Source organism: Chiloscyllium plagiosum, chromosome 1 (genome assembly GCF_004010195.1).
Source record: "Chiloscyllium plagiosum isolate BGI_BamShark_2017 chromosome 1, ASM401019v2, whole genome shotgun sequence".
Lineage (NCBI taxonomy): Eukaryota > Metazoa > Chordata > Chondrichthyes > Orectolobiformes > Hemiscylliidae > Chiloscyllium > Chiloscyllium plagiosum.
The window spans coordinates 152,025,178-152,040,238 of NC_057710.1; the positions used below are offsets into that span (position 1 = coordinate 152,025,178).

Here is a 15,061-nt window from a genome sequence, read left to right on the forward strand (position 1 = left end):
CTGAGAGGTTGCAGATGAGTTTCACCTGTATGTTACCTGGGATAGTAAGTCTCAGTTAAGAGGAGAGACTAGATAGAGTAGATTTGTTTTCCATGGAGCAGAGGAGGCTAAGGGGGGAATACAAAATTATGAGAGGCATAGACAGGATAGATAGTGAGAAACTTTTCCCCCATAGTACATGTGCCTAAGACCAGACGGTTTAAGGTGAGGAGTTAGTGGTTTATAGGAGACATTCTTTCACCCAAAGGGTGGTAGAAATATGGGATGCCCTGCCAGAAATGGTGGTGGAGGTAAGTATTAACACAACATTTAAGAAGCATCTGAATGATCACATGAAATGTCAGAGCATTGCAGTCTATGGACCAAGGACAGGGAAATGGGATTAGTGTAGTTTCATGTTTGCTGGTTGGCATAGATATGATGGGCTAAAGGGCCTGTTTCTGTGCTGTATGACAGTGTGTTTCTGTGACTCCTGATCTGAAACTGCAAACTAAACTTGCTTATGCTGATGTAGCCTATTTCTTAAGAGTTTTAAACCACCTTCTTTCCACAGAGCAATTGTTTTACACATTCAAATTCAGCCGAGACTTTTGTGAAACTGTGCAATTCAAGAAGACTTTTACTTCAAGCTCTGGGTGCTTCCCTTAATCAGAAGAAAAAATAATCACTGACCTTCTAAACTGGAATCTGAATGCATGACTGTTTACTTCAAACACTCATTAAAAAACTCTCCCAACGTAAATAAATTCCCATTAGCCTCCACAAACTCTCTCTTTTAGGCTGTCTTTAAAATAAATTGCCATGGCTACAGAAATACTTACAAGTTAATCATTAAAACCCTTTACAGGTGAAAAGTAACACTCGTTCTAATCCAAACTCTCAAACAAATGATATTAAAATTTGAATAAATCACACACATTATACTTACTCAGAATATGTGCAACTCTTATAATATGAAGTATTTTAGAAATCAGCAAAGGGCAAACAAACAGTTTATAAAAATGGAAAAAAGGATGGGAGAAAACTAAACAGATATATGAAAATAGTTTGGGAGTTTTTACAAGTATATATAGGTATGTAAAAAAGGGAGAAACTAAATAAACTTTGGTCACATAAGAGAGGCAGGAGAAATCCAGAAGAATGACAAAATGGTAAAGATATTGAACTAATTTTTTTTTGTCTGTTTTGACAGAAGACGACAAGTTATACACCATGAATATAGGGTTTCCAAGGGCTATTTCAAATAACGTCCTTAAGATAACTAAGAGGTGGCATGGTGACTCAGTGGCTAGCACTGCTGCCTCACAGCGCCAGGGACCCAGGTTTGATTCCTGTCTCAGGCGACTGTCTCTGTGGAGTTTGCACTTTCTCCCTGTGTAGTGTGGGTTTCCTCCGAGTGCTCCAGTTTCCTCCCACAGTCCAAAGGTGTGCAGGTCAGGTGAATTGGCCATGCTAAATTGCCAAGTCAGGGGTAAATATAGGGTAGGGGTATGGATCTGGGTGGGTTACCCTTCGGAGGGTCGGTGTGGACTTGTTGGGCCAAAGAGCCTGTTTCCATACTGTAAGGAATCTAATCTAATATAAACAGAGGGAAAAATACTAATAACAATTAAGTGCTTAAAATCCAACATATCACCTGATGGCCTAGGATTCTAAAAGAAGATGCAGCAGAGGTAATGAATGCATGATTGTTCTTGATTTTCAAAACCCCTGGATTTTAGAATAATCCCACCAGATAGGAAGCTTTCAAACATAAGACCAGTATTCAAAAAAGGATTAAAGAGAAACGCCAGAAGTCAACAGACTAGTTCGCCTGATCTCAGTCATAAGGAAAATGCTGGAAACTGTTATTAAGGAAATCTAAATACATAATGCACTGAGAAAATCAAAGTACAGTTCAGAGACAATCAATATGGTCTTGCTAAAAAAACGTTCAACCTGACAAATTTACTTGGGTTTTTTGAGGAGATATCTAGTTGGGGCATTCAGAAGGTCATTGCAAAAGGCATTCAAAAGGTCATTGTATATCTCATGGAGTTGGGGGTAATATATTAGGATGAATAAGGATTCATTACTGGACAGAATATAAAGAATAAGGATATAGGAGGTATTTTGGAAGTTGGCAGACTATGACCAGTGGAGTTTTGCAAGGATCAGGTGAGACCTCAGCTATTTTAATCAACACAATGAAAATCCCTTTGATTTGCAATTTGCAGCATACATATATGGATGAAGAGCCAGTTAAATCCCACATGAAATCTGGTACCAAACACAACCTTTGTTAAGCTTTTTCAATTACACTATTGCATAATAAGGTTACAGAGGAATAGTGTAAGTACTCTCCTGAATATATGATGTAGGAGCCACTAGTGTGAATTACCATCACTGCTGAAACTGAGAGAAAATCCAATGCTAAGTCTAACAACTATTACTCATAATCCACCCTCTGAAAACCGGATAGAGCAGGATTTTACAGATGGTTGAAAGAGTAATGCAAAAACATGGCTTCATTATGAAGAGCCAGATTGCATCTCTTAAGGGAAAACGATGTTAAACTAACTTGGAATTTTTTGAAGAGAGGCTTGCTGAGGATAGTGCTATAGAGTACATTGACTTGCAAAATTCATCTGATGCAATGCCACATTACAGAAATGTAAGTAAAGTTATAGCTCATGAAATACAAAGGACCATAGCAATATGGATACAAAATTGGCTGAGAAATAGGGAAAAAGAGTAATTGTTAATGGGTTCTTTTCAGACTGGAAAAAGGTTTTAAGTTAAGGTCCCCAGCAGTCTGTATTGGGACAACTTGTTTGATTGAGAACCTGGTGCACAGAGCTAAATGCTGATTGCAGGTGGTGGAAAAACTTGAAGCACTGTCAACTGTGAGGAGGATAAAGTAGAACTCCAAAGGGACTTAATGTGGGATAGGCTGAGAGGTGGCAGATAAACTTCATGTGGACATGTGTAAGGCGTAGAGAGACAGTGTAAATAAGGCGTACAATTCTGAAGCAGGTGGAAGAGCAGAGGGACCTGGGTGTATATGTACGTAAGTCATTACAGGTGGCAAGACAGGTAGAGAAAGCAGTTGGTAAAACATACTTGTATAAGACACTTGTTAAAAATTAACTGGACTACTGTGTAAAGTTCTGGGCACCAAACCTTAGAAAGAATGTTAACATATGAAACAGAATGCAGAAAAGGATTATGAGAATGGTGCCAGACATGAGAAACATCAGTTATAAAGACATATTAGGATTCCTACAGTGTGGAAACAAGCCCTTTGGCCCAACAAGTCCACATTGACCCTCCAAAGAGTAACTCACCCATTCCTCTGCATTTACCCCAGACTAATACACCTAGCCTATACATCCCTGAACATTATGGGCAATTGAACATGGCCAATTCACCTAACCTGCATATTTTTTGGATTGTGGGAGAAACTAGAGCACCCAGACAGACACAAGGAGATCGTGCAAACTCTACACAGTCACCCAAGGTGGGAATTGAACCCAGGTCCCAGGCACTGTGAGGCAGAAGCGCTAACCATTCGACCTCGATGCCATCAATATATTGGAGAAGTTTAGATGTTGGGACTTTTTCCTGGGAGAAGGAAAGGACGAGAGGAGATCTGATAGAAGTTTCCAAAATCATGAGGGGCCTTGACTGAATAGACAGGGAGACACAATTCCAACTTGCAATAGAATCAAAAATGAAAGGGCAGAGATTTAAGGTGTTTTCAAAAGGAGCAAGTGTAATGGGAGAAAACAGTTGTCACACAGCAAGTCGTTTCAGTAAGTTCAGCTGAGGTACTGAAAAAGGCATTTGATGATTATCTGCAAAGAAATAATAAACAGAGGAATGAGGAAAAGGCACAAGATTAGCACTAAGTTATAGTGCTTGTTTGGAGAGCTGGGGTGAACATTAGGAGCTGATTAGTCCCCTTCTGTGCATAACAATTCTTAGATTCTATGAAATTTATATGTAAAGAGAAAAGAGCCAGAACTAAATAATTTATTGAAAACATCAACTTTTGTTTGATTGTTTAATGAGATAACGCTTTTATTCGTAGAAAGAAAATGAATCCTTACTTTGTCTTTCGGTTGAAAATACAAGGCCAGCGGTCGTCCTACTTTAGATGGTTTCTTAGCGTGTGCTGGCAATTCAGGTCTTTTTATGATATCATATGCCAGTTTAGGATATTTTTTAACTTCCACTTTTGGAGGAACCTTTAGGGGTAGACGATGTCCTAAAACTGTCATTTGAATAGTTTGCATTGTTTGTTGGTAATCAAAATTGGACCTGGAACAGTCAGGTAAATCAATTAATTTCAGCAAGGGGAAAAACATATCCTGATCTTGATGCATGATCAATGGATATTGTTCTGCCTCAGATGTAAATGTTAAGTAATCTTCATTGCACGAAATCTCTGGAATATGCTCTTTAAATGCTTTACCACTTTGATATGATTGAAAATGGGTATAGTCATTCTGACTAACTCCAAGGCTGTTTTCTCCTCCATGAATAGATGAGATCCAAGTTCCATTTTTACCTCTCTTCTCCATATTACCATCTTGCATTGGCTTGTTTCCAGTCGTGACTGTAGATATGACACTGTCATTAAATTCTAATCCAACATTAATGCTTCTGTCAAGTTTGTGTTTGATAGGCCCGTCACTGTTTTGGTAAATCAAACTCTGGGTGTCAGAAGAACTTTCAATAGTAGTGACCTGCCCTCTAGTTGCTTTACATGTGTCTTCTAATTGACCTAGAATCTCAACAGATATGAAATCAGTCTTTTTACAATCGCAAAATGGTTCAGCACCTACTTCAGACTCCAGTAAGTATATGTCAGTACTGTCAAAACACTTCTGTTCTATCAATATATTTGCATTTTGCACTTCATCGATTCTTGAATCCGGACAGTAATCTGAGAATTGATTTCTGGGATCTTTTTCCATGTGGAGTCTTTTAATTTCTTGTTGAACCTTGTCAAGAGACAACAAAGGATACGAACTACCAGTAGGCTGGTCAACCTGTTCAGGCTCGCTTCTCTGTGACCTACAAAAGGTTTTTCACATGAACAGAAATGTGATAAAGTAACAAAATCTCATTAATGAAGACACTATCAGCTAAAATAAAATAGGTTCACAAATCTATTTTAGTTTCGTTGAGTCCAATTCTGTAAAAAACAAAGTTGAAATATTATTGTGGTACACGCACCTTGCTGGAAAAGTTATGGTGAGGTCACAACCTATAGTCACAAAGAAGAAAATACTGTGGATTCAAACTGCCGTAACTCACTGGTGAATGCATTCACTCCATGATTTACTGTACATAAACGGCAAGGTCACGTCGACATATGTATCCAGCATATGCTTTGTGTGCACCAGGAGCTTAAAATTGGACAGATCAACTCATTTTGATGCACTATCTGCCATCTTTGGCCATATAGATGCTATAAACGCCCTCCCGAAATCACTCTAAGTCGACGTGTGCAACTCCTACCAGTACTATATGAAGGGCTAACCGTATGAGTCCAAATGATAATTCAGACTTTTGAATTTGTGTTGTGTTATCAGAAGATTTTTCCTTTTTTGAAATTTTCAAGGAAGTGATGCTACAGACTAACAATGAGGTCAGAGGTTCCTGTAAGTGAATTTATGTGGACTAAGACTGCCATCTCTCTTGGGCTGCAGTATGACATGGAAAGAGATCACAGGCAGCGGAACAGGGAGACAGTGTGCAGAGGGAGGAGCAGGGGTCTTATTATCAAGGTGCTGTAAAGTAAGTGTCTGTTGCAAGGACATCTCCGAGCTTAATCTCTATCAGGAGTTGTATGTAATGTCACTTTTCAACAAGGAGGCTTCAGTCTGACTTGCAATTTCACAATTAATGATGAGGAGGGACATGTTAGTGGCTGTCGAGGTCAGTGTTCCTCGAAATTCTTATGCCAGGGAATTCTTCCAGATGGGTGGAGATGAAATTAACAACAATTCAACATCCATTAATGCATTAATTAAACCACAAAGTCTATGTATGTAATCCAAAGAACATTACCTAATCTTTTGATTAGGAACTTTATAGCCTTTTGGATTCAACGTTGATTTCAACAGTTTCAGGTCATAACCTGCTCAAATGCAATTAGCAACTGACAAAAAATGTTGGCATTATCAGTGACACTCACATCCCATGAACAAACAAACGCCTCTGGACGACCTGTTTACCTTCTTACATTGTCTCATAGAAGGTGAGCATCAATGGCAAGGCCAGCATACTTTCCCATCCCTCACTCATTTTAAGAAGGTAATATTAAGGCCATTCCTAAACCACTGCAGTCCATCTGGTGTAGGCATACCAGCAACTGTGAAAGAACAGTGATATAGTTACAAGTCAGGATGGGGCGAGACGAGGAGTGGAACACACAGATGATAATGTTTTCATGCATCTTCTGTCTGTAGGTGATGGAGGTCACAGGTCTGGAAAAGGCTGCCAAAGAAAGGTGGTCAATGAGGTGCCGATTATGTAAGCTGTACTGTTCCAGATGCTGTTGAGCTTCTTGTATGCTGTTAGACACTTATTGAGCCCAGCTAGCGGAGAGAATTCCAACAAAACCTTGAACTGCCCCTTATCAGTTCACACCCTTTAGAGAGTTAGAAGGTGAACCATTCACCACAGAATTCCCGTTCTTGTTGCCATAGTACTTATGATAGAGAACTGTTTCTTTACAGACGTCGCATTATTTCATTTTGCTCTTGGTTTTGCCTTTGGACAGCAACTGTTCATCATTCTGTCAATGACGTCTTCTCTGGACACTCTCTTGTTTCTTGGTCCATTACCACTCCCTTTGGCCTACCAACTCTTCTGTCAATTGATCTCTCCTGCCTTTGAAAGTATTATGGACCTTCCCTTTTGCTGTTTCTCATATCACACCTGCCATTCACTTGCTCAGAAACTATTGCATTTTAACCATGCCCAAGTTTTGAGCAAGAACAATAACCGGAACCATTAACTTTGTTTCTTTCTCCAGATATGCTCTCTGATCTATTTCTAGCATTTCCAGTTAATACTGAAATTTTGAGCATTCTGAGTAATACTCAGTTTTTCTGTTATCTCTAGAAGAAAAGAAACTTCATAGTCTTCCCTCCAGCCAAAGAGTAGTAGGGAGAGAGAACCAGACAATTTGCCATGATAGCAGGATCCTCAGTGGTGCAGGGTGCAGTCAACTATACACATGGTTCTGTAAACCCCACACTGGGACTCAGCCCCTAAGCTCATTACAGCCTTGATTCAAACATGGACAAAAGAGCTGAATTTCAGAGGTGAGGTGAGTGACAGCACTTGACACCGAAGCTGCATTTGATTAAGTGTGCCATCAAGAAGCCCCCCTTAGCAAAATTGGAATCAAAGTTTAATTGGGAATGAGGAAGGAAAACTCTCTATTGGTTGGAGTCATGTCTGGCACGTAGGGGGATGGTTGTGGCTGTTGGAAATCAGTACTCTCAGCTCCAAGACAGTGTGCCTTTGACAAGAAAAGCCTTAGAAGCCACCAAATTCCTGATCTATAAAGCTGTTTTGTGGACCATACTCCACTACTATTGCAAAATTTAGATGCTGCATTAGGGTCTTGGAGAGCTTCCAACAGTGGTGCCTACCTCGAAACTGGAGAATCAAATGGAAGGACCACTTGATCAATGCAAGCAATCCACAATGAGGTTGCTTCAACCAGCATTTAAGACCTGTTCCCATGGATGAGCCATTGTGTCTGCTAAATTGCTTCTGTTTGCAGATTATAGTCTCCCAGCTCTCCACTGGCCAATGCCAAAAAGGCAGCAAAAGGAAAACGTACAAGGATACACTCACGGTCATCCTAACACACAGAGGCATTGACATTAGTGACAGGGAGCTGCTGACCACTTGGCAAAGCATCTGCTGATCTGTTAAGGCATGGGCCACATCAGCTATGGGGTGCAACAGCATCAGCAAGAGAAGCAGAAGCCAAGCCGGGCTGCAAGTCCCATTTCCCTAAACACCATGTCCCCACTGCAGAAAACCTTGTGGATCCGAAATCAGGCCCACCTGACATCTGAAGGCTCATTTACCCTGACAGACATCAGCCTCAGCTTGGAGGGACCATTGACGATCATGATCAAGAAGTCTGTTCATGTACAGGAACTCTATTGCTGCTTAATTGCTGAGTTTAGGAGCAAGGGCATCGGCATCGACAATCATTCACTAACAAGAATTCCTCTTCACTGGTCATGGGTTTGGTGGGTCATTTGTGGCTGGTGAACCAGTTTCTAGAGCATCATTTACCATCCCACATTTAGCAGGTGTGCTTCCAGGAGTAGCCCTTGGCCTTGAGATCACTCCTTTCTCTGGTTCCCCTTCAGTACTTCCCTTTGCTCTGTTTCATTTTGCCAACAGGTGTTCTTATAGAATCATGTCCCTTCATACAGAAGGTTCCTCCAAGTCAGTTTCTTCTGAATGAGGGTCCCCCAGACATTGATCTTTATGTTGCATTTCTTAAGCGACACTTTCAGGGACTCTTTGAAGTGCTTCTTTGTCCTCATCTCATTTGAGTGCTTTCTTTGAACTGGGCAAAGATGATTAGTTTTGGCAGTCAAACTCAGGCACCCTAAGCATGAGACTAGCCCAGGGGAGTTGCTTTCAGATGACCTTGAAGCTGGGGTGGTTAGTCGCTTCAAGGACACTAATGTTCGTATGCAAATCCTGCCAGCTGATGCATAGAATCCACCTCAAACACTTCTGCTGAAGAAGTAAGAGCTTCACCCATCATCGGTGGAAGATCTGACTGTAGGACAGTACAATATTTTGTTTCAACTGGTGGTTGAAGGATTTATGCAGGAAGGAAACATTTACCTTTGTCGACAACACAAGAGCATTTTCAAACAAAGGTAAGTTTTTCAGAACGGATTCAAACTGCAGAAAGGCTTAGGAGCTGAGACATATAACATTAAGAAAGCATCAAGAAAATCATTGGGATTCCCATCGGTGAAAAGTAGCAAACAAGCAATAAAAACCTTCACATCAATGCCAGGAATGTTAAAGATTATCGCTATGAACTGGAGAGGCCTCTGGAGGTGTGCTGGGAGGCCGGTAGGTAAGTAAACATTATGAAAGGCAGTAGAAGGGAAGTCCCACAACTTGCTGGCATCATGGGCAAGAACAACACTGGCTCTTCCGTTCAACAACTGCATGTGGGCAGCCAATGAATTCACTTACCTAACCAAATCATGACCATTTTACTCAGTTTTCTGCTGACATTTAACCAGCCTTGAATAGCCCCCATTCCCAGGGCTCTAGTGATACATTGGTAATGTCCTTACACTGGGCGAGAGACTCTGGTTCAGCTCCCACCTGCTCCAGAGGTGTGTCGGAACAAGTCTGAACAGGTTGACTAAAAATATCTAGCCCTCATCTGTGTCAGAAGGCACGCCAGGGCAGTCTCCCAGTAGATTCTTTGGTTGGGGGAGGGACAAACGGAAATTCCTTTCTGGAAGCTCTTGGTAGCGTTGCCAAGCCTGCAGAGCTACCAGACATAATTATACAATGGTCACAGGAGTGACCTCTTACTTGGTCACTGCCAGTAAGATTCTCTGTCTGTTCCTATCATTTAGATGCATGGATTTGATCCCAGCGATGGAACCTGTGGTACACCAATAAAATTCTGGCCAAAGCGTTCTGCGCTAACCAGCCATCGTTTGGATGAATTAGACACAATGCTTTTGTGATATCTCTAAATATAAATAATGGATTCACATTTCAAAAGTATTTACAGGGTAAAGATTGAACAGGATAAAAAGGATGAATGCAGCATAACTCTATTTGTTAAGTGAGCTCTGATTGTACTGATAGATGGATGTGAACCTGGAAAATCTGACAGGATGTTGGATCAAGGAACTAATTGTGAAATTGTAAACCAGTGAACGCAACATCTTGAGTTGGCAATCATTTGAGTTATCATTCTGAATAACAGGTTATTCTTCCAAATCCATTTCCAAATCCTCACTCATATGCTTCTATGTTTCACCAATTCATCGAAAGGAACCCTTTCTCCTATGCTATTTAAAAGAGATCTATCAGGACTGGTGCTTGCCAATATAGGAACAGGTGACACATAATAAGGTTGTTGCACTTAATGCTTTGGGCTCAAACAGATCCTCTGAATAGACAGCGTGTGGAAGAGGGGAAGCATATATTTTATAAGGAGACATTTCTTAAAATAGAGCTCAGCCTGATAAGATATGGTAATGCCCTGTGCTGCAATTTGTACCTGTGTGAGGGAACGAATGAATAACTAAGTGGACCAAGTCATAATAAAAGAAAAGTACAACAATATAGCTCCAAAATTTTACTCCATCACCTTGGAGACATTTAGCAAAAGTCAGATGAATTGAGGGGACGGACTCCAATTCTGCTGCCTTGCTGGCAGATCTGAATATTAATTTGTCCTTTGAGAAGGCAAACTGACATGTAACAAAGCAGCAAAGCTCTGCTTTAAGAATTCTGATCTCAACACAGTGGCATTGTTGGGATCCGCTCCACATTTTGAGCCCAAGGCCTAAAGAAGAGATCAGAGTCAGCTTTACCATAAGGACGATGTTCTGACCAACAAAAGGATCAGGAAGTAAGCATTTTGTTTTTAGTTGAGCTATTTAGATTTCTTTGTGGACCAGTAGGAGCAGGAATGTTCATGATGAATTCTGTCACCTCCCTCCTCTGTCACTGTCCCAATACAGGCCTCAGCATCCTCATTGCTCAAACTCCTGGTCAACCTATTACCACTTGCATGATTATTCAGTGTCAGCCCATGCAACATTGGCCTTCCCATGAACTTTCACTCTCACCCAACAGCCAAGGAACTCAATTCATTGAAAGTTATGGCAACAAGCCTGGCCATTAAGCACAAATGGGCCTCCATTAGCCTAGACGACTCAGATGTACTACCTGCCTTGGGTTTCGTGTCCACCTGCTCCCTTTAAAACTGGGGCCTTAATGAGTTTCAGTGAGGGCTAGGACCTGCCTTTCTTCACTTGGTTTAACAGGTTCATGTTCATAATTTGTAGATGCTCTTCTAATCATAAGCCAATGGATTTCAGCATAGCAGACCAGTTTCAAGAGCTGTGACCAATTATATCCAGCCCTTTGTGAAGATGTTAAGAAGGTACTTAAGTTGGAAAAAGGAACATTAGTACTGGAAATTCACCCATGTTATGCTGTACCAATATCCTCTACTAATCACACAAAACAAACGAGTTAACTTTACCAACATTGCACAGCTTGGAAAATTTCTTCATCAGCTTTGAGGGTTGTACTAAGGGTCGGACAGCATTAACTTACTCAGCAACTTCCATCCATCTAGTAGTATTCTTGACTGGAGAGAGCCTTGCAGCCAAACAATTGCTGCTTTGATCACATTGATGAAGTAGCACTCAGCCAGCAGTGTCATAGATGGTGTTTTTGCACTTCAGTTTTTCCAATTTTAAGCCTCGTCATCAAGTAGCTTTTTAGTGTGATGAAATATTTCCCATTCACATGGATGATTTTAACTCCAATGAGTCTTGAGAAGCTTACTACAATCTTCCATGCCAAAGAAGCCTGCTTGACTGATGTCCAATTCATCACCTTGATCATGCACTCCTTCCACCACTGGCACATCATGGCATCACTACAAGATGTATGGCAGCATCTTGCCAAGGCTGCTTCAATAACTGGCAGCCTCTGCAAAAGTGTAGCTCAAGGGAAGCAGATGCATCATGCCCTCCAGGTCACACAATCCTGACTTGGTCTTTTATCACAGTTTATTGCTGTAGGGCTAAAGTTCTGGAACTTCCTCCTTAAAAGGACTGTTGGTGTACCTACACGACATGGACTGCAGCAGCTCAAGAAGGTGGCTCACAGTCAGCCTTTCAAGCATAATTAGGATGGACAATAAATGGTGCCTTTGCTCATAAAGGCTGCATTCCACAACTGAACAAATAAAGTTGCAGATGTATTTAACTCATCGAATCTAAATATTCAGGGGAACTCTATCAACAAACACATTGACTTGGATCCCATTTACCACCCCCTGAGAAAAAGAACAGGAAATGAAAGCATCATAGGACATGATGTCACCACATGAAATGACAATATCAACCTGAGGAAACTCAAACATATAAATAGAAAGTGAGCTACACCACTAGTGCTTCATTTGGAGGCTCACTGAAGATGTTACCAGGTACGGTGATGAAACATCTGAAAACGAACCTTCCAACTCAGCGAGCAAACCTACGTCCAGAACCTCAACCTGAGCTACAAATCTTCTAAATACTCAACGTCTATATGGATTAAAACTCTCATTATCAAGTCACTAGTCCAGGCCTCCGATGAACTAATGTCATAATGTACATACTATGTAGCTACAATCTTAAGCAAAGCATCATGTAAAGGTTAACATTGTAGAAGTATATTAGAAGACAGACAACATATATAGCATTTACATTAGATAGAAACAAAATAACATTGTTTCTTTAACAGGTCTCATAAACCTATAAATGCCAACTGTATACTAACACTTAGATGTTGATTTATCAGTGCCTGAACTAAATAATCAAGTTGTCACCATGAACTGAAGATTCAAGATTATACAAAAAAACTTACTTTGGACTTTCTGGGCTTGCCACTGCAGCATCTTTCCACAGTGTTTTTTCAGGAATACCTTCTACTGATGCCCCCTGAAAATAATGAGAAGTATGAAGTTTTGGATTATTTTACCCAATATGTGAAAATAAATTCTAGTGTATTTTTAAAAATATAGCTATTTTTTCTAATCACCCTGTTCAGTGATGTTACTACACAGTTCTAGAGCAGGTGCGACTTGAACCTAGACTACACTGTCCAGGGGGTAGGGCCTTACCACTTGTGCCATAAGTGACCAACCTCCCCCCCTCCCCCACCAATCCCCAAATAAATGCTATTTTTTCTTAAAATAACCTATTTTTCCTAATCAATTCATTCTGAGATGTTATTATACACCACTGGAACATGTGGGACTTGAACCCAGATCTTCCAGTCCAAGGTTACAGGCACCACCACTTTATCACAAGACGGCCCCCAAATAAATGTTGAACTTTTTTTTCTAATCAACCTGTTCAGACATGTTAGTACATATGGCTGGAGCAGGTGGGACTTGAACCTGGGCCTGGCTGGTTTAGGAGTAGGGACACTACCACTGTGTCACAAGAGAACCCCCTTTTATTAGAGTTCTGGAAATTATTTAAATCAACATGTTGAGCAATGTTAGTACATACATACCTGGAGCAAGTAAGACTTGAACCTCTGAGTTTCCTGACTCAGAGGCAAGGACACTACCATTGCACCACAAGAAGGCCCCCAAACAAAGGCTAATTGGTTGCTATGTTTGTGGGAAATAGCTTGTTTAAACGTTTTGGTTTAATGTTTAATCTTTTCAAATATAGTCCCCTCCACCACTTCTATGACGTCTTATATAATCCATGTCAATCTAACCATCCACCTACTCATTAGGCCCCTTTTCAGCTCAATTTGCTAACTATAATGCCAATGACTCCTTCTCACTGTATTACATCTATATCAACTTGGTACTGAGTTATGCCAATGTATGGCATTCCATTTTCCCTTGCTCTCTTCATGCCAACTCACTCAGTATACACTATACACAGAGCCCCAAACACTATGCTGAGATGCAATGAAGTTGTAAGCATCTATTGCAGACTTCACTATATTATAAAAGGACAGAAATTAATTCAATAAAATCAATCCTTGTAAAAAGTGACATTTCTATTCATAACCCCACATTAATATCAGGTAATCATTTTAAAGCCTCGTGAAACTTTCAAACTGTGAACCTATAGGCACCCCACTGAGATGATTTCAAGTCGCATCACATCTGCTCCAGAAATGTATCATACTGTGACTGAACAGGCTGAGTAAAATCATTCCTAATTATACCCTCATATTGATGTCAATACAGAGCCACTGAAATCATAAACACTGCTTCTTTTTCATCTCAAAGTCACAGTAGGTGGTTATTTCTTTACAAAGTTTGAAGCAAAGGATTTAAATAATGACAGCTTGAGAGTTTCACAGACATTATCCACGTTTTCTGCACATTTATTTCTAATTGTTAACAAATATAAGTTACACTGTGTTGGAAAATGGACTTCACTCCAACAAAATCAAATTTGTTTGAAGTTAGCACTGAGTTCAAATGGCCTTCCTGGTATGTGTATAAATCACCTCTGCCCATTCTTCCTCTCTTCAGTCCTGGTGTAAATTGCATCTATTGTAAATGGGCACGGAATCTCTGGTGATTTAGGGGCTCTTCCATCACAAAAAGCATTTGGGAATATTAGATTAGATTACTTACAGTGTGGAAGTAGGCCCTTCGGCCCAACAAGTCCACACCGACCCGCCGAAGCGCAACCCACCCATACCCCTACCTTTACCCCTTACCTAACACTATGGGCAATTTAGCATGGCCAATTCACCTAACCTGCACATCTTTGGACTGTGGGAGGAAACCGGAGCACCTGGAGGAAACCCACGCAGACACGGGAAGAATGTGCAAACTCCACACAGTCAGTCACCTGAGGCGGGAATTGAACCCGGGTCTCTGGTGCTGTGAGGCAGCAGTGCTAACCACTGTGCCACCGTGCCGCCCATTGTTCAGATCAAAGAACTATCTGTAGCATTCCAACCAAGAGGGATATTGATGCCTGCTGGACCGGTTATCAATTTACTTGAATGATGATGAACAGTTACCTGTCACCAAGACATCACAAAGTTGAACAGTTTAAGAGTTTAAGAAGAAGATCAATTTTTCAGTTCTAAAACAGCTTGACCAAAGAGAGGAATACCAAGCGCAACTCACAACCAATCTGGGAAATCTCACGCATCCAACCAATTAGAGAACACTGGCATAAAATAAAGATAGAAATGTGTTGCTGGAAAAGCGCAGCAGGTCAGGCAGCATCCAGGGAACAGGAGAATCGACGTTTCGGAGACTCGGATTTCA

The 15,061-nt window shown here is 40.8% G+C and overlaps 2 protein-coding genes across 2 annotated transcripts in view; both read right to left on the bottom strand.

The window, feature by feature from the left end:
• The window catches only part of LOC122554457 (IQ domain-containing protein M-like), a 161,922-nt gene extending 157,630 nt beyond the window's left edge, over positions 1–4,292 (bottom strand). The window contains exon 1 of the mRNA XM_043699525.1: positions 4,092–4,292. Coding sequence (XP_043555460.1) covers positions 4,092–4,277 — 186 coding nt within the window. The 5' untranslated portion in view covers positions 4,278–4,292. The remainder of the gene's footprint in view (positions 1–4,091) is intronic.
• Positions 4,293–4,402: 110 nt separating this feature from the next.
• LOC122555119 overlaps positions 4,403–15,061 on the bottom strand; it is a 212,980-nt gene continuing 202,321 nt past the window's right edge. The window contains exons 11-13 of the mRNA XM_043700821.1: positions 12,667–12,740; positions 4,553–5,061; positions 4,403–4,458 (exon numbers count right to left, since the gene is read on the bottom strand). Of these exons, the coding sequence (XP_043556756.1) occupies positions 4,403–4,458; positions 4,553–5,061; positions 12,667–12,740 (639 nt within the window). The remainder of the gene's footprint in view (positions 4,459–4,552; positions 5,062–12,666; positions 12,741–15,061) is intronic.